General features: G+C 35.7%; 1 protein-coding gene across 1 annotated transcript in view; it reads right to left on the minus strand.

The window, feature by feature from the left end:
• AK9 (adenylate kinase 9) overlaps positions 1 to 20,545 on the minus strand; it is a gene marked incomplete at its 5' end in the record, with an annotated part of 77,611 nt that overhangs the window by 41,066 nt on the left and 16,000 nt on the right. The window contains 9 exons of the mRNA XM_081998195.1: positions 4,738 to 4,808; positions 5,225 to 5,333; positions 9,629 to 9,785; positions 10,424 to 10,557; positions 13,526 to 13,670; positions 14,693 to 14,873; positions 14,958 to 15,097; positions 17,043 to 17,141; positions 18,604 to 18,678. Of these exons, the coding sequence (XP_081854321.1) occupies positions 4,738 to 4,808; positions 5,225 to 5,333; positions 9,629 to 9,785; positions 10,424 to 10,557; positions 13,526 to 13,670; positions 14,693 to 14,873; positions 14,958 to 15,097; positions 17,043 to 17,141; positions 18,604 to 18,678 (1,111 nt within the window). The remainder of the gene's footprint in view (positions 1 to 4,737; positions 4,809 to 5,224; positions 5,334 to 9,628; positions 9,786 to 10,423; positions 10,558 to 13,525; positions 13,671 to 14,692; positions 14,874 to 14,957; positions 15,098 to 17,042; positions 17,142 to 18,603; positions 18,679 to 20,545) is intronic.

Consider the following 20,545-nt stretch of genomic DNA (forward strand, 5'->3'; position numbering starts at 1 on the left):
TAAACTTTCTGTTTCAAATTTTGAAAATTCGCTGCCCAAAATGCTGTGATTACAGGTATTAGAATGTAATTATCATATCTGGCTTATAAAGGAGGGCAGAAAGTGGCTTTGAGTATCATGCAACTTTGCTCAAAGACTGAACAAACTGTGAAGTTAATATCACTACAGCTTGTTTTGAAGTTTGTGGTACAAGTAATTTGCTATCTCTTGTCTGCAGATTAATAAACTGTCCTTGCTCAAACTCTCTCACTGAAAAGCCTCCAGTTAGAGGTAGAAAAAAACCCCCAAAACAAATCAGGATGCAAACCAGCCAAGAAAAACAAAGGAATTATATTTAGAGGCTGTAGGACTGAGCACCCATCAACTGCCTTGTAAATGTTATAATTACAATTGATTCCAAAAAGCATTTCTCTTCAAAGGCTAAAGAGGAAATGTCCTAACATGTACAGGTTTAATTATTATTTTTGTTGTTGTTTAAAATACCTTACTGAATTTAACACAATGATAAAAATAAAAAAGCAAGAACATAAAACAATAGCTGAAGAGATGGGTATTGATTCAACCCTCCACCATCTGTAATATGAGGAAGGGAGGGGCGGGGATCAATATTAAAGAGTTTGTAGCAAATATTGGTATTAACAACTGTGAAGGACAAACACAGGAGGCAACGGCTGGAATTATCAGCTCCAGCAACCCATTTATTTCTTGCAAGAGCTTCTGCCCAAATAGCAAGAGTAGCAGAAGAGACATCAGTGAAGATGGGATTCTACTAACACACCACCCTGAGCTATGGTGACTGAGGTATAGGCATATGTGTGCTCCAGTTGAGTTTGCTATACGAAGGGACCAATCCCTAGCAGAAAAGCAGGGCTGACAAATAAAGTGCACAAAATCACAGAATCACAGAATCATTATGGTTGGAAAAGACCTTTAAGATCATCAAGTCTAACTGTCAACCCAACACCACCATGTCCCCTAAACCATATCCTGAAATGCCACATCCACATGTTTTTTGAATACTTCCAGTGATGGTGACTCCACCACCTCCCTGGGCAGCCTGTTCCAATGCTTGACCACTCTCTCCATAAAGAAATTTTTCCTAATATCTAGTCTAAACCTCCCCTGGTGCAATTAAGGCCATTTCCTCTCGTTCTATCGCTAGTTACTTGGGAGAAGAGACCAACACCCAACTCGCCGCAACCCCCTTTCAGGTAGTTGTAGAGAGCGATAAGTCTCCCCTCAGCCTCCTCTTCTCCAGACTGAACAACCCCAGTTTCTTCAGCCACTCCTCATAAGACTTGTTCTCCAGACCCCTCACCAGCTTTACTGCCCAGTCTTAATATAAAGTCTTAAACCATGACAACTCTTTGCTTCAGTGAATATCCCAATTGTATGGGATATTTCATTGCTGAAATGTGGCAGGAAAGCAATATGCCAAGTTTTACTTCAGGAAGATTGGAACAAACCCACAGATCTACCTGAAGCTCTTCTACAACGCCTGAAATATATTCTCATGAAGTCATATAGGTGTCTCCTAGTATAAATAAATCCATATTCATGCAAAGCTGCTGCAAAAATGCTGAAATACAGCAAGAAATTCCTGAAAATAATTTAATCTCAGAATAATTGTGTCAAGGGACATGAAAAAAGATGCGGGGCTATTATTTTCAGCTAGACACTACAAGCAAGAGTTACCACATAAATTGTTTTATGTACCTTCAACATACATTTTCAGCATTGAACTTCGCTTCTTAACTCACTTAAATACATTTGTTAAATTTACCCAAAGTCTCCTTCTCCATTTATTTTCAGTCTCATTAAGACATGTGTAAGTACCTTGCTCATTACTGGAACCATTTTTTTTCCTTTTAAACACAAACAATATTATAAATTCAAATATGTTCAGTCCTGAAGCAATCCCAGTTACTTCAATGTCCCACTGAGGTTACAAAAATTGCAATTATTGAAATGCACATTTATTTATATGGAACGGAACGAGAATAGAATAGAATAGAATAGAAAAGAAAGGAATAGAAAAGAAAGAATATCTCAGTTGGAAGGGAGCTACAATGATCATCTAGTCCAACTGCCTGAGCAGTTCAGGGCTGACTAAGTTAAAGCATGTTATTAAGGGCATTGTCCAAATGCCTCTTAAACACTGACAGGCCTGGGGCATCAACCACATCTCTATGAAGCCCGTTCCAGTGTTTGACCACCTTCTCAGTAAAGAAATGCTTCCTACGTCCAGTCTAAACCTCCCCTGGTGCAGCTTTGAACCATTCCCATATGATATGATATGATATGATATATGAGACATCAAAAGGGCATGATTTGGGCTCTGGAGTATTTTCCTGAGTTTCATTTTTACACCGTAAGGGCTATATAAAAAACCTCAGAACTGTGAACATCTCATTCATTTATATTTTTGTAAAGACATGTCACATGGGAGAAAAGCTGCAGTCAATGTGCTAATGGCACTACATGTGAAATAAAACAGATTTCCAGCTAAGAGCAGCATGACTGAAGTGTTTTGCTGAGTCAGTATTTGATTATTGAAATCAAATGTAGGCGTAGGAAAACATGATTTTCTCTGAACAAGGCCTTATCACGTGTTAAGAGCACAAGTGTATATGACATTATTACTTCTATCATTAATAATTGTTGTTTTGATGTACTCAGATCAAAATCAGTTAGATATTCAAAACTAAGATGAACTTTTTTGTCTGAGACAGAGATAATAGAGAATCTGTGTAGAACACTATATTTAATACTTTAGAACTCATTCACTTTGGAGAAGAGCTATGTGTTTTATCAGAAATTATAAAAAGTTATAATGTAGAATTTTTTAAAAGTTTATATGTAATTTAAAGAATGCTACAAAGCTAAAGTATTTTTTTCAGAGTAGGTGAAATGTTACCTCATTAAAAATTAAAAGCACGTTAGCATATTCAGTCTACCTTTACAACTCGGGCCTTGTTCTATATAGGTAAAATGAACGCCAGGCTGGATAATGCAAGAAAGCATATGTGAGACATATTGACAATACAGAACTTAAGCTTGGCCATAATATTTTTCTATAGAAACCAATATGTTATGTTTGAAAGGAAGACAGTAATGGCAGTCTAGGTGCCTGCTGCTGAGAGAAAAAAAAAAAAAGTGGGAATTCCTGCACTTCAATTTTTAATTTCAGCTCCAGGCTGTAGGTGGTAATTTGGGCTATGATGGAAAAACCTTGAGAACCCATAGCAAAGGAAGAAAATAATCTATACTTGTGTATGGTACTTCATCTTGACAGCAGAGCAGATCCAAAATAGACAGCAACATTCTTCTAAGAAAGTAGGCAGTGTTTAAAGAAGGCAAAAAGGAAAGTACAACCCTGCAACTGTTGAGGTTCAAAAACGTTGAAACTAACTGGAATTAATTCTAAACCTCAAGCCAATTGACAGAATTGTCTGAGGTACAAAAATCCAGCCTATTTGTGACAGATGGCTTGCCACCAAAATCTCAATCCTCACAGATTATTCACTCTTGCCCAGGACAATTACATTTTCATTGCTGGAAACAAAGTATAGCGCAATTCTGATATAAAAGTAGGATCTGTACAGGAAACAGCGAGTGGCTAAACAAAAATAACACGCGGTTCTGTCAACACAGAAAGAAGCGAAATAAGAAGTCTTTACCCCAAATGTTTTATTAATATTGTTATTAGAGGGGAAGCCTCATGTAATACACATAATTCCGTTATTTTTCACGTTGTTAGGTTATGTTATTAAAGGCTAATCTCCATAAGCACGAGGGAGGGGAAGAACAATGACAGGTGGGGGAACCCCGATAACCCAATCAGAACAAACATAACCTTGACTTGGCTCCCCTCAGGGTCATTAAAAGAGGATGATGAAGGCATTGTCTGGGTGTGAGATCTATTGAGATGAGTCCCCCTGGCTGAGGGGGATTACTGCTTACAGGGTATGAGATTCATTAAAAGTGGTTTGGGATTGTGAGACACTTGTAATATTATGAGGCATTTCTGAGAAAGGCAAGGAGAAGGAGGGATCAAAGTGGATTGGGAAGAAACAAGCATGGATAATAGAGTAAGTAGAAGATGAAAGGGGAAATAGGAATACATGCTCACACTCATTACTGCATGGTCCTGGGGATGTGGCACTGCAGCAGCCTCACCTCTACTGGGCTCCTGGGTTCAGCAATTCATAGTGTATGTTGCTACCAGATTCAGCAATTCTTAATGCATGTTAAGAGAGCCAATCCTGAAATAATTTCCATTCCCCTTTAATTGCTTCAGGCTGAGCTTCTTGGGAAGAACAGAAAATCACAGTTTTGTGATTTTCTTATTAGCTATTGTCTAAGTTCTAACAATGTTTTCTAAGTTGTGAGGGGATACAGATTTTTTAGTGAGTAGGAAGCCTCAATACAGTTAATAACCCACTTAGACAAGTTACTAGAGGAGATAGAGAGTCCTGTCCTTCAGGTTTATTGAAAACTGTAACTGTGGTGGCTGATTTAATACATGTCTCTATTCTGTAAATCCATTAAGAATGACACATAGAAATGAGTGCCTGAATCAGTGAAGGAAGCAAAGATAGCAATATAAAGTCATTTTTCTAGATGCTGAATGTAAAAAGGAAATCAAAACTTTAAAATCTGCATAAAACCCAAATTGCTAAATGACTTGAAACACATAATTAGATAAAATAGAAGTCAAATGATACACATTTTCACCTTTCTCCTCAGCAGCCTCTGGAGACAGATCTTCCTCTGATGTCAGTATTTCTTGCATTTCTCTTCGGTAAGTGAAAGATTACTCATCTTAAGACTTACATAAATACTACTGAAGCAAGTTGCAGCTATATTAAATGTAAAGATGTGGAAATATAATGTTGGGAACGGAAATATAATTTGGGTTGTACAAAAAAATATATTTTATCATCTAAAATGTTATTGTCTCAATGCATCAAAAGGCTGGACTAATGAAAGGCTAATGAAAATGCATTTAGCAAGAGAAACTTCTGCCACCATATTTACTATCTAAATGAGATATTCCCCAAAGTTAACACATATTGGATTATTTCCTATACATCACAACTAGTTTTAGTGTACTTTGATAGTACATTTCTGTTGATAAGTGCACTGATGCCTTTAACACAAAGTAAGGCTAGAATTTTCTTATGCGCATTTTATATACATTCAGATATTCAGAATATTTTACCTTTCTTCTTCTTCTTTCTTTTCTAATGCTTCATCTGTTAGTCTTTTCAAAATCTTAGAATTAATTTCATCCCTATTTGCTAAGTATGTTCTGCGTAGTATACAGACTCCTGCAGTACAATTACACAACAGTAATGAGTTTTATGCATCTGTATAAAACTAAAGTTATTTGAGTGAGGAAAATTATTTAATAAATGATAGACAACTTTCCTACTTCTTTGTAAAGCCAAGAAAAGGCATATATAGCACTGAAATATACCGTTTCTTTCTAAGGTTTTAGAGCTTTTTTTTCAATTTCAAGCACCTAATAAACTGAGTCTGGGATATGGGAAGGTTATGATGAAGGCTATAAGCGGAGACAGCACTGAAAGGATTTGTCTTATATTTCTGTATATCATGCATTACTTTGGCATTTATTTTGTTTGTACGTGTATGAAGAAAACTATGAAGAAACAAATGAAAACCAGTCAAATAAAAATATAAAGAATGTACATACCTATACTAGCACAGCTGACTGACAGAAATGAAGAATATGCTGTTCCTACTAAGAACTCTACTGACTTATTTACTTTGGCAAATAGATTTATGATATATGGCTGTGTGGCTGAAATCCATTTCCATCAGTGGAGTTATGCCAGTTTAGACTAGTTCAGGGAATAGCTTACAAAGTAATGACTCAAAATGCTGTGAAAATGTGAGCTCCACAACTACATTATTATTTAAGCAACAGAAATAAGTGGAATCAAATAAAGAGTTAACACAATTTCCCAAATTAAAAAAAAATAATAAAAAGCAAAATGAAACAAAATAGCTACATACAAGGAAACTTATCCATAAGCAAAAACCTACACTTCTATCAAAACCTTATAGCAGACATTATGATCTTGCCTCTTTCATAGAATCATAGAATCATTTGGGTTGGAAGGGACCTTTAAAGGCCATCTAGTCCAACCCCCCTGCAGTGAGCAGGGACATCTTCAACTAGATCAGGTTGCTCAGAGTCCCGTCCAACCTGACCTGGAATGTTTCCAGGGATGGGGCATCTACCACCTCTCTGGGTAACCTGTTCTGGTGTTTCACCACCCTCACAGTGAAGAATTTCTTCCTTCTATCTAGTCTAAATCTACCCTTTTTTAGTTTAAAACCATTACCCCTTTTCCTACCGCAGCTGGCCCTGCTAAAAACTCTGTCCCCATCTTTCTTATAAGCCCCCTTGAAGTACTGCAATAAGGTCTCCCCTTCACCTCACTGTAGTCATACTTGTTCCTCCCATATCTCATGTGATCACCATTATCAACTTCTATAAAATGTATTTTTATCTAAATTTGAACTGTGAGAAGCGTGTTACTTAACTGTTAGGAACATTGGTGTTCATTTGAAGCAGGTGATAATTTTGTGTGAATGGTTTATATTATAAACCAATACTTTCAATTAAATGTATTTTTGAAAAAAGGAGGGTAAGTGAAGGGAAGTTTTAAAAAATGTACTTGGTAAACTCATCTTTAGATAATTCTGTCATGGTATCCTTCTGCAAAAAAGTTGTAAGAGTTTTCAGTGGCTTTGCCTGGAGGCCCAGGCATCCACTTTCCTACCTTTCCATTTTCTCACAGTATTGTGAAAAGCAGCAATACCAAAGAGCGTTAATTTACTTCATTATTCAGAGTCCAAATGACATTGAACTGAAGTGAAGCAGCTTTATAGAATTATCATATGCTGAACATCCAGAAGAATCATAATTACTGTATATAACTAACCATTCTTTCTTCCTTAGGTATCAGCATCTGTGTTCCTCACTCAAACAATTCAATAGTGTTTCATCTGATGACGAATTTCAGTATTACTTGGTCAAACTGAGCAAGTGACCCACAAGACTTTAGAATAATGGATAATACATTAGCAAAGTCCTAAGTGGCTGACCTGAGAATATCTGCTACTGGTATTAACCACAAATAAGCTGGCTTGCTAATGGAGCAGGTTTGTAGATAGCTCAGTTGATTCTGGTTGAAAGAACAATGTTCCTGCAATGTCCTGTTTTAATGCAACTGGAAGTCTGTTAAGAAAATCTCCATGCCTGTATTAGATTTCACTTCGATTTGTTATGATAGGCTACAAATAGTATGACTTGTATTCAATTTGCTCATGACTTGTCTCAAGCTGAGGCAGTAAAAATATATGCTTTATCATTTAAAGCATGTTAATTCTCCTCCCACCAGTGAATGAAACTTTGAAGAAAAATAAATTGTCATTGATTCATATTAAGACCTGATACAGCTCCAGGGATATAATTAGGGTATAGACTCATTATCATCTCAAATACATTAAAAATGGGAATGGTGGTTTTCCTTCCAAGCCTAAAATCTACTTATACATAGGGCCAAATGGGTTGTAATTAAGAAAGCAGTTTTTTTTGTTATGTGATGTAATGACTGTAACGGTGTTAGTTCAAACAGAGGTACTATACGGGTTGTGAGCACAAAATTTAAGTTTCATCAAGGACTTCTCTAAATTCTAGGAAAGGCTTACACTTCTGCTTTAAAGAATCTGTGATCTCGCAGACTAGAGAAACAGAAAGTGATTGCATGGAAGAGATGGCTACCAAGAGTATAAAACAGGTTGCTCAGATTAGAACAAGTAATTGGGAGGTAGGTTTTGAGAACTAGTGGGAATGGCAAAAAGATGTCTACTGCAGGAAGGAAGCACATAATTTGAAAGCCCAAGAGAGGTCTTCTCTGCTATGGACTCCCAAGTTCTTGCTTCCCAAAAGAGAAAAATGGGGCAGTTACTACTGACCAGTTTTCAACACAGTTCCCGTGAAGAACTATCCCCAAAGTGTCTGATCTAGAATAAAGCCTTTCAGGGATGATGAGACAACCTTTTCTTTTATCAAGTTAATTCAGTAATTTGTTAAATTCTGAGAAGTGAAGAGAAAGTTAACATAATCCTGAAAGCATTTCTCCCACTGCAGTCCTTACCCTGCAGAATAGGCTAGAGCCTGACTCCTGCTGTTTGTTATTTAGTACACTGTATTAACATTACATTACTGCATGCCAACTACATGAATAAGGTGCTTTTTGTGGTTGTAAGAAAGGAGAATGCACTGTGTCCCAGAAACTAGGTTCATGAACATTTCAATATGCTTGAAATGTCTGCGAAGAAAAGATAAGGCCTGGAAATGCAATTTGTCCTTAAATTGTTTCTGGAAGTATCTGAGATGAGGTCTTTTTGAATGACAGGAACAGCAAATATGATTTTCAGACGAACACTGGTTAAAGAACTTTCTCATAGAAATGTTCAGTCTGTATGTAGTCTGTATATGAGCTCCAGTCACACTGGAAGACTTTTAGTTAGGATGTTTAAGGTGCTACAAAATTTCACAAAGCTATGTGACTAATAGGTACTGTGGTTGAGTTTTGAGGATGATTAGCTGACCAGATGACATGCTTGTGAAAAGCTTTTTTAAAAAAAAAAAAATAAGAAATCTGTTCTGAGTAAACTGTGTAACCTTGATTTGCCCAGGTTGATTTTTATATTCGAGGACAAGGCTTGGAAAAGCTCTCTGGACTGATTCTAATATCAGGCAGTTACTGAGCTTTCTTGAACTAAGTATGAATAGACCTATCATTCTTTTCTTGAAGGGAAGTTTCTGCTACTGAAAGACCTTTTGATAATGGACTGGGTTGAACAGGTAATGATCAAACATTTGCACAGGGCAATGAAACTTGTGGCGTGGTATGAATCAAGCAGGCATAATCCATTAAGACATGATCTGTCTGGCAGATCTGTTCACTTTTTCATGTCTGGTACCAACCTTCCTTTCTGCTTGAAACAATAAAGTAAAAATCCCTTCCTCTGAATTCATGGGTACTAAGCTATTGTATCAATCTGGATAAGAAATTGCTCAATTTATTTTGACCCCAGGATGGGTAGCTGGATACACCTGCATACAGGTATTTCTCCTCCCACTTTTCTCTCAAGCAGAGAAAGTTTCTATGTGTAACCTGATTTTGTAAGTGGGGAAACCAATGCACAGGCAGGGAAATTTGACTGAGAGCCACATCGCAATCTGGTGGCCAGCCAGACACAGAATACAAAAGTCTGAAACTGCAAGAGTCCAGTGATATTTACTGCTCGTTGTAAAAAGGAGGAAATTGTAAATAGGATTATAAATAGGAGGAATTTTCCTTACTGCTTTTGTAAAGCATTCTTGTTTTCAATTTTGTGTAATACCCTTAATCCAAATTGTAAGAAATTTGGGGCACCCTTGTTGATTCATTGGATTCTTCCTTATCTAGACCCCTGAAACTTTATAAATGGGACATAACTACTTGTTTTTCTTGTAAGTGTGCTTTACATACAGGTATCAACACAGAAAAAAGGAAAGTGTTATGAGTGTGCATTTACTAACCATCTTTTTCTGTATCCTTCAGACAGACAACAGTATCAGGTAAAAGTCCTTTTTCTGATAAAGCTGACCAGTGATCTACTGACAGAGGGTAGTTATCCACTACCCATCCTCCTTTGTCTGGAGCACCAGGAAACCTGTCTTTGTTCTTCTTCATAAGCTGTTATAAAATGTCAGGTTCAGTAAGATAAAAAGACTAAGTCTGTGAGCTGTTCAGAAAGACTGCACAATACAAAATGATTTTCTAAATGTTATGATTTTTCATGATTGTCATTCCAAGTAAATAAAAAGACATTTATAACTATATATCTCTGAATGAAATAAAAACATTTTAAACAAAAAGAGATTAAGGTTGTCTATAAAGAATTTAGATTCCGGTTTCAGTAGTTACAAACCTGTGAGCAAATTTAAAACAATTCAAGATTCTTGGATAAAACCTTCATATACAATTCCTTTCAAACACTTGGGTCTGGTGTTGAGCACTTTAATAGTGACTAAGAGTATAAGAATTGGGCAAGCATACAGTGATACTTCACTCAGATAATTCTCCCAGCCTTTAACAATTGGTAGCCCAAGTACTTTGCAAGACAGAAATTGTTTGTATATATATAGGAGTCCTCAGTAAATTTGTCTTTCATGATCTTGCTCAGTCTCTCCTCAATCCCATGTAAGCTTTCAGACTATGTGATATAAACTAAGCTGATCTTTCAAATGGAAAAATTAAGAACACGTATCGATAATATATACAGGCTGCTATTAGAACAAACATGCTTTGCTATATAGTATTTGTAGTTTTACCTCTGCAATAGCTCTCTCCAGTACTTCAGCATATATTTCAGGTGACAGTGTAATGTCGGAGACTGATGCGTGTTTTATGGCTTCTTCTACCATCGCTTGAACTTCTGGGTGGTCAGCAGTTATCTCTGACATTCCTAACAATATAGATTTTTAAGCACTTCACAAAATTCTGAAATACTTATTTCCTCTGGTCAGGAATAACTGCTAGGCAATTAAATACAGCCACTTCATAATTACAGTGCAGCAGTCATTTTAAGCAACATTACACAATCATACTGAGTAAGAATAAAATACCAGTTCTTCTGAATGCAGTTCTAGAGGGTATTTCATAAAGATAGGTTTTAAGATCTTGGTTTGCTCTCTCATTACAAAAAACCCCCTTAACTGTACTGTATTTTCTACCACTAACTGAAATATTGTTTCAATATGAATGGAACGACATTTGTGTACTAGAATAATCAGGCGCCTGCAGCACCTGAGAATTTCCTTTGATTTGATTTCTCTTTGATTCCCAAATGAAAAAGTTGACCAGATCAATTTAGAAATCAATATAAATCATAGATCAAACAGTGTATTGTCAACAATCAGGAAGCCTGTATTCCCTAAGATGCACAAAACATTCATATTTTGTAATTAATTGCTGACATAATGGACTGTAATTGTTTAAAAATTTTTTTAAGGAACACTCAGAGTTAGTTCACAGTTTACATACTGATTTGATAAAATTTGGTGAAGAACAGTTTTAAGCAACTGCAATATTTACTATGTGAAGAGTATAATTTGGAAAAATGCCATATTTATTTTTCTGTAATTATGCCAAGATTTTTCACTGATTGTGTGGATACTTTTTACATGCACAAATTTACACATTATCAGGTTATTTTTGCTAAGTTACTAGCTCCCTGGGAAAGGGACAATATTTCCACGTCTAAGTATTCCAAATCTAAGTATTTCCATTATGCAAAAAAACTCAATCCAAACCCAAACAAACTTTACAGTTATCATAGCTAAAAATATTATATTCTACTTCTCCAGTTCAAGAAATAGATCCTTCTTAAGTGCTCTCTTCAATATCTTTTGCTGGTATAGAATGTCATAAATTAAAGGAAGAATATAACTGAATGAACAAATGTTTTTCTTTAAAAAGACAAAGACATTTGTAAAAACTACCCCATAATCCACATTTATCTCATTTCCATTTTAGATCCTTATAAACATATTTCATTATGCTTTGCTAAGCATTAGTATTTCATTAATGTCCATTAATTGGATCTACCTAATAGTCTGTCTTCCTTGGTTGAAATGAAGTATCAGACTGTTTGTATGAAAAAATACTATTTGTAAACCATATCAGGCTTACAAACATATTTCATTTGTTTAAGTATATTTCAACAGGTTTATTAAAAATTAGCATACTTTTAAGTTTATCATATTCAAGCGGCAAAAACTCCTACTCCTGAATTCAGATCCTCTCTTCACTTACTTTTTGTTTGTCTGTGAATTAACACCTATTCTCCTTATCTATTAAAAAATTCTGGAAGACTCTTATGCTATAAAAAGACATGTAAGTGAAAATACCAAACTTTTCATCAAAATACATGCTTAGCTCTTACAAAGGTCACTTGGAGTTTCTTCCCCTGTACACTAACATGGTATTAATGGGTTAATATCTTTCAATGACAAAATTAACCATTTCATTTTAGGTTTCTTAAATTGACAGTATCAGGAACAAGGAAAAAATTTTAAATAGTCCTACAAGTGGAAATTTGTATCTTTCACTTTTTAATTTGCAAGACACACTGAAAGCATGGAATGACATGCTTAAAATAGCTAAGATTTACTTTTTTGGATGATGGCAGAATTTATAGTAGTCTCCTCTTCCAAGTTTATTCCTTCTCTGGTTTTAGTGGGTTCTTCAGAATCATCTGCTTTGACACTACTATGTTCTTGCAAGTCTCCTATAGTTATGAAATCGTATTAATTTCACAGAAAACTAGACATAGATTCAAGCTTCCAAAAACATTTAATTTCCCCTTCTGTAGCTTTCTTACTTTCTACGACAATTTACATTCTTCATCTGTTTGTAATTCTGTTTTGCAATAAAACTGCTTGAGCTCTCCAAGGTTGTTAATTATGATTAAGTTCTCATTAATCCTAATATGATTTCACATACCTGTCCTCAAAATTATTAAATAGCCAGGAATCTGGAACATAACAGATTTTAAATTTGGTGACATAGTTCACCATTATTCTTACTGCAACACCAACGTTTTTTGTGTCACTGTCAGCTTGTATGTTTTGCAGCACAAGAGGAATATACTGACTTCTTGTTAGATATATATCTACCCATGAGTAAGTGAAATACAGTGATTCCTTGCTTAGATTGGATAAGGAAAAATGGCCTGAGTGTTCATTTGAACCATAACTAGAGCTAACGGGAAAAGGCAATTTCAATTCAATGGAAAATTTTCATTTCAAAAGAAATAATTTTGAAAAAAAGCACTAAATTTCCTGCAAAAAGAAAATCCAACTTTTGTTTAAAAGTTATTAAAAGAACATGTTATTTCACCATTTCAAAATATTTTCTGAATTCATCAAGCTGCAAAAACCTGGGCAGTTTAAGAAGTCTAACTGTGACCAGAGCTGAGAGTCTTGCAAACGTCCCATCTGAGACAGCATACTTGAAAGGCTTTTCCAAAATGGAAAATCTGTAGATTGTGGGTTCACATCAGCCTAGCGCCGAAAGCTTCTTTCTTGAAGAAAATTTCAATTTTGCAGAGATTTAACTTGTCAGAAAGTTATTCAAATGGAAAGTTTCCAACCAGAATCAGTCAGAACCAATTTCTTCTTTCAAAAAGAGCTCAGAAAACTCTCTCTTACATACTTGTGGCCTTCAATTTCAGAGGATTTATATATAATATCAAAAATACTGAATTCTACTTAGCTATTCCTGTTACTTCATGTTCTTTTAGTTCATGTTTAATGCATCCCAACCATAACAACTTCTGTAATATTTTATAAGTCAAAGTGACAGCAATTGCTTCAGTTAAATAACCTAAAGCAAAAAAGATAGCTTCAAAGACCACAGAACACCTTATTCACCTGATTCTCTTGACTGTTTTTCTAATTCTAACCTATTTTTCACTGCTGTTATAGCTTTTTCTACTGTATCCCTTCGCACTTGCTCAATGTTTTCTTCTCTTGATTCTTCCATATGGGGTTGAATAAGTTTGGTCATATCAAGAACCTAGTGAAATGATGTGAAAAAATAAAAATATTACAGAAGAGAAATATAGCATCTGATCCAACTTCTGTACAATGAAATGAATTTGAAAAAGCTCTGCAAATTTCAGAAAGTTCTACATAGAATTTAAGTGCAGGGTTTTTTTTGTGGAAAAAAAAAATCTGATTTGCATTTACATTTAATTATCTTAGATACAAAAGTTATTCATATTATTATTATGCTAAGACAAATAACTGACACATAAATATTCATCTTACATAGAGGGTAAATAAAAGTATTTTTGAAATGTATATAAATATATATTTAATATATAAATGTATTTTCCTGGTTTCAGCCAGGATAAAGCTGGTTTTATTCACAGAAGCTAGTGTGAGGCTGTGTTTTGGATTTGGGATGAGAAAATGTTGATAATGTGCTGATGTTTTGGGTTGTTGCTGAGCAGTCAGGGACAGTCCAGCTTCTTGTGCTGGCCTGCTAGCAAGAAGGCTGGGGGTGCACAGGAAGCTGGGAAGGGACACAGCCAGGACAGCTGACCCAGGCTGGCCAAAGAGATATTCCCTACCATACAACGTCATGCCCAGTACATAAAATGGAGTTGGCCGGGAGGCGGAAACCACTGCTTGGGAACGAGCTATCACTGGGTGGTGAGCAATTGCTGTATTGGACATGACTTGTTCTTGTACATTCCTTTGTCGGTATTATTATTGTTGTTACCATTGCTGTTTCCTTCTCTCTTGCTGTCCCATTAAACTGTTTTTATCTCAACTCACGAGTTTTTTTCCTAATTCTCTCCCCCATCTCACTGGGGGAGGGAGGAGTGAGCGAGCGGCTGCGTGGTGCTTAGTTGCCGGCTGGGGCTAAACCATGACATGTATATAAATTAATTTCACTAAATTACTATGTTTCCTCTGTAAACCATATGTTTAAAAAGTGTAGGTTAATAACACAGAAGGAATTAGAATGTGCTTAACTGATTCCTAAGGCTCAGCTGATACCCTTGTTATATAAGACATTTATAAACCTACCTTTCCTTTATATTTGTGTGCAATTAGGTTACAAATAGTTGTTCTTCCAGAAAAGGGAGGACCAAATACTAGCACTTTACAAGGAGGAAGTGGCATTGGTGGTAACAGGTAAGGCCGTGGATTCAACATAAATGTCTCCAATGCCTCCAGGGATGACAGTATATAGATTTTACCTAGAAAACTTAAAACAGAAGAGAAGCTAACAGAAATAGACAGTTATCTTATAAAATAGAAATAAAAATTGAAAGTGTCAAACTCCACTAACCTGACAGCCAAGTCTGGGTTTCCCATTACAATATCACCTTCCTTTAAAGCCACAGGACATGCTTGCCCCCACCTGCTTCTACGCCATCGGTATCTGTGCGCTATTAGTTTGTAAGACGACAGAACCCGGAAAAGTTCATCCTGTTTGTTAAAACAGCAATAACAGCACTTGTAAGTTTTGTCTGAAGCTACATATGCTTTGTTCTTAGCCTGTTTTGAAATATTTTGTTGGAAAATAAACAAACCTAAAAAGAAAACCACATCACGCTTTTTAGAGTATTTTTTAAAAATTACATATTTCAGAATAGTAGGACAATTTTAAAGAAAAACTTTAGTTTTTCAATTTTATTTAATAAAAATAGTAGTTAAAATAGTTTCTGAAAGCTTCATTTATTATTTTCAGAAGTTTAAAATGATAAAGAGGTGCAAATCAGCCATGTATTGAAGATGACAGAAAATGGACAAGATTTCTTCTAAAGGGGAAGAAGAAAGGACCATGGTCTGGCAGGGGGAACAGCAAGGCCAAAATATCTCTTTTAGGCATGCAGAAATGTCATGTGATAGGACTAAGTTTAATAGACCTTTTACAGAAGGTGAATAGTGACTGAATCCTAAACTTTATAGTGGCTCTAAATTATTCAGAATAGTATAGAAACGTGCTGGTTGTGAAGAGCTGCAGAAGGACCTTTGGAATCTAGGAAGCTAGGCATTAAAATAACAGTTTTATATAGAAAATGATGAGTTGTCACTGGCTGTCACTACTCAGGAATAGACCTTGGAATTATAACACATACTTCCATGAAAACATCTGGTCAATGCCCAAGAGCAGTCAGAAAACCAACCTGAATGTTAGGAATGTTTAGCAAAGAGAGAACAGGAGATAAAGGTTTGTTTTTTTATTAGCTAAATCCTGCCCTTATCTTTACTGCTATGTGCATTCTGCTACTCCAATCTCAAAAAGTACACAGTAGAATTGGAAAAGCTTCAGAAAAAGATAATATGGCTGACCAATCAATCACACAAAGATTTTCATGTAAGAAGAAATAAGTAGACTGGAACTCTTCGGTCCAGGAACAAGACAGCTACACAAGAACAGGACAGAAGTCTCAAATCATTAGTTATGAGAGGGCAGATACAGAGAACATAACTATTTACTGACTTTTGCATATCAACAACTAGAGGACACTGAGCTAAAAGGTGGCAGATTCAACACAAAGGTAAGCAATTCTGTATATAGCGTCCAGTTAAGCTGCAGAACTCCTTGCCCCAAATACTGTGGATGCTAAAAGCTTGCAGACAGACTAAAACAAACACACAGACTAACTAAATAATAAATACAGATGACCTCTGACACAGAAAGTTCTTCACATGTGAATTTGTCAGGGACTGAAAAAACAGAAAAGTGAAGAGAGGGGTGTTTTTCTCAAAATGTACAGTGGGGTCTCCCAGTTACAGTACCATTCATATATTCAAAGTTTTGTTTAAGAAATAGGAAAGATGCCTGCAAGTGAATACAGGTGAAGACATTTATGCAAAGACTTCTTTTTTTAGTTTTATTTGGAAGGGACACAAATTATAATTGTCATGACTCAGAAAAATTCAGCACTAACTTGTCATGTTCTAATTAATTATAGGAAGTACAATGTATGTGATTTCAGCTATGCAGGATGTTCCTAAATTTGTATTAGCATGCTGTTTCTCATTTAGGAAAAGGGTAAATACAGGTAAGAGTCAGCTGCTGAGATTGTCATCCTTTGGCTAAAGTTTCTTTATTTTCTTGGAAGGCATTAATTCTTCCCCTATTGCTAAAACAAACATTTTGTTCAAAAATTTTTAACAATCACCTATTCACCTTTTTTTTTAACAACAGACTTTTTTCTTTTCATACTCTTTTAGTGGATTTCAGTCCTAGAATTATCTTAAATTCACATTTCTGGAAAATGAAGGCTCAAAAAATGCCCTTACAGCATGGTAAACCAAAATGATTGCTGTGAAACAAAAATTTTATAATATAAGCTTACAGCAGAAAATAAAAAATACTTTAATAATTATTAAAGTCAATCACATTTTAGAAAAGCACACTTACATTTTCCAGTCTCTCCAGCATTTCTTCTTGCTGACTTTGAAGTCTAGTTATAGGAGCTCCATTTCGAACACCCAGAGATTGAAGTCGAACTACCACCGACTGAAGAGAAAATAACTCTTGACTTAGTATCAATAAAAACTGCTTTTGTGATCTAAAAGGACCTCCAAAGTATTTTCAAAATTGTAAGTTATTATTTATATAATGGCTACATATACACAAAGGCCCAGTTTCTAGATTGGAGTCAAGCTAGTTATTGAGCTGAGTTTTAACAAGCTATCTGCTAGATACAGGCAGTGCTAAATGCTGAATCACGGCCTTTGTATCTCCTCATTATGCTACGAATCCCTTCTAAAGGAATAGGCTGTAAAGGATTCTTTCCCACAAAGCAGTGGAAGTATTCAGATGAGCTCTAGTCTGAAAAGGAGGAAAATCTCTTTAGGAGATCAGATTATGTACACTTGGACGTAATACAGCTTTAGATAATTTATTTAAAACGATACTTAAACCAGATGTCTGCCAATGAGAATCAGATGATATAAAATTTAATTGAAGTATTTCCTAAATGTAATCTTGCTTGGATGCAAGTGTTCTTTAAATGAAAAAGCAAATTTTATCATGTTTAGACTAGTTTCATAACAAGTCTTTGCCTTACTTATAGGTAAATGGTTGGAATCTTTACACAACTTGATCGCCTTTACTATAAATCTTGTGCTGTGATGTTCATAAACAGATCGTAAATGAGGAAATGTTATGTTCTAACTCTGCAAAATTAGTGTGGAGTTTTTTTTCACATAGGACTACTCTTGGTACTAAAGTTAAGGATAAATTGAAATACTACTTACAGAACTACAATCGATTCAAATTTGTTTCAAACAACAGAGGAGAAGCTGCAGGAGCAGCTCACTTCCTACACTATCAAAGGCAATCTCACTTCATTTTCAACCACATACTTCAGGTTCTGAGTTGAAGTAGCTCTGATTTCTGAGGCAGAGGATAAGATTATTTATCTTCAAATTTTATCATTGTAGTTTCTTTAATAGGGAGAATGAGTTGCTATATTATGAGCTAAAAATCTAGACACAAGCACTCAGCAGAATTGTCAAATGGAAAAGAAGGAAGTGTCTTCTATTACACTGTAAAACAATATCCAAGTTCATAAAAATTCTGTCATTATTTTAGACACCAGCACAAAATAAGCCAATTCTGTAAATAGATCATACTGAAAATGTTTTAATTTCTCATGTTAATAATGGTATATTACATTAATACACAAAATAAAGCACTAAAAACAGATGGATACAATACAAAAGAGTTTGTAGCCTACCTCAAAATATTCTCATGTAACATATATGTAAGCGTGGGGACAGTGCAGTGAATCTTATAATTGTTTTAATAGAGAAAAAAAAGCAAACATTTCAAAGGTCATGTTTTCTAATAGTAATTAAATAAGCTTTACACACAACTTAAAATTTTGCCAACACCTTAATAAAGAAATCAATCCACAGAATTGAGAAATCATTTTCTAGTGGACGTTAATTAAGTTGGTGCATAGCTTACTTACTACAAAGAGATCATCTGGTTGTTGATTTCCATCGAGTTCAATAAGATATTGACAATCCTGTTCAGCCATCAAGTCCTGTTTAAGAACAAAGACATACTTAATCGAGTATAGTTAACCAGATAATGACGCTGAAGCTCATTCTGTTCCTATACATATCAAAGGCTGGACTCCTGTGGACTTAGCAAAACCAAGATTCATTGTACTGATGACTTACAAAATCTTCTAGAGAGAAACTTTTATGGATAAATACAGAGAGAATTAAAAAATTGGACTTACAATGGGTTCAGAAAACAGATTAGATATCCTAGCTCAAATGCAAGAGACCGACAAAGAATCAAGACACAGTAATGTTTTGTGTATGAATTCAACTTCTAATTGTCTACCTACCTTAACTCTCTGCTGGAAAATGGTGAAAATGTCAGTTAACAGATTTCTTGGAAGTACCAGCCATGAGACTTTTCATTTTGGTCCTGACTCAGTTTCGGTAAAATTTGAACAGTATATTTGATTTTTCTTACTTTCAATTTTCCCATTAGTAAATAAGATACTAGACTAAAATAGACATCCCGTGTCTGTTGTTAATTTCTCTGTCTGAGAATTGAGAACATTCACGCCATTCCTGATGGATGTTGGTCTAACCCCAGCCCTGAAAAAGCCTAGTGAAGGTGACTTTACAACTTTCTAGGTAATCTATTCCAGTTCTTCACTACACTTATGGTCAGAGTTAACTTCCTTGCATCTAGTCTGGGTCTTCTACACTATAAATTAAATTATTTGTCCTATTTTTGGTAGACATGGTAATAACTAACTAATTATTTCTAATACTCTTTGACAGAGAAGATAACAGTTTGTGTTTCTGTTATATACAGTGGTCTTCTTAGTACATCCCTAATATTTGCTTTTGTACTATAGTATCACATTTATTGACTCAGTTTAGTCTAACTAAAACACCACAGATTGCAGATTGTCTGCAGTACTGAGGTCTAGCCAATTATTTCAAATGTTGTTCATTAGGTTTCCTCCCGAACTGTAGTATTTCAGACTTATTTGTGTGACTTGTGATTGAAGTGATTGTGCCCCTGTACTCAGCACTGGTGAGGCCACACCTTGAATCCTGTGTTCAGTTTTGGGCCTCTCACTACAAGAAGGATGCTGAGGTGCTTGAGCGTGTCCAGAGAAGGGCAACAAAGCTGGTGAGGGGTCTGGAGCACAAGTCTTATGAGGAGCGGCTGAGGGAACTGGGGTTGTTCAGTCTGGAGAAGAGGAGGCTGAGGGGAGACCTTATCGCTCTCTACAACTACCTGAAAAGGGGGTTGTGGCGACGTGGTCTCTTCTCCCAACTAACTAGTGATAGGACAAAAGGAAATGTTGCACCAGAGGAGGTTCAGATTGGATAATAGGAAAAATTTCTTCACCAAGAGGGTGGTCAAGCATTGGAACAGGCTGCCCAGGGAGGTGGTGGAGTCGCCATCTCTGGAAGTGTTCAAAAAACGTGTGGATGTGGTGCTTCAGGACATGGTTTAGGGGACATGGTGGCGCTGGATTAAAGGTTGGACTTGATGATCTTGAAGGTCCTTTCCAACCTTAGTGATTCTGTGAATTCTGTGATTCTATTTCTACTCAATTTCATCAAACAACTTATCAAGAAATCAAAGACTGTTCTACAGAGTTCTTTCTACCTATTCCAGTTCAGTGCAAACTGCTCATCTTATAAGCTTTTTTTTTCCAATTTCATCATCTCAACCTCTACCTGGGCCAATGATAGACCCCTATGTTCTTCTAATGTATTAGTGGACCACTGAGTATGTTCACTAATACGTTACCGATAGTGAAGCCTAAAGACCTACAAGCTAGTGGAATGTGTTGAAAGTGTTGAAGTTTGGCGTACATCCTAAAGTAATTTAATCTAAACAACTTTCCATTAGTTTACTTACAAGAAATC

Source organism: Phaethon aethereus (assembly GCF_964289735.1).
Source record: "Phaethon aethereus genome assembly, chromosome: 3".
Lineage (NCBI taxonomy): Eukaryota > Metazoa > Chordata > Aves > Phaethontiformes > Phaethontidae > Phaethon > Phaethon aethereus.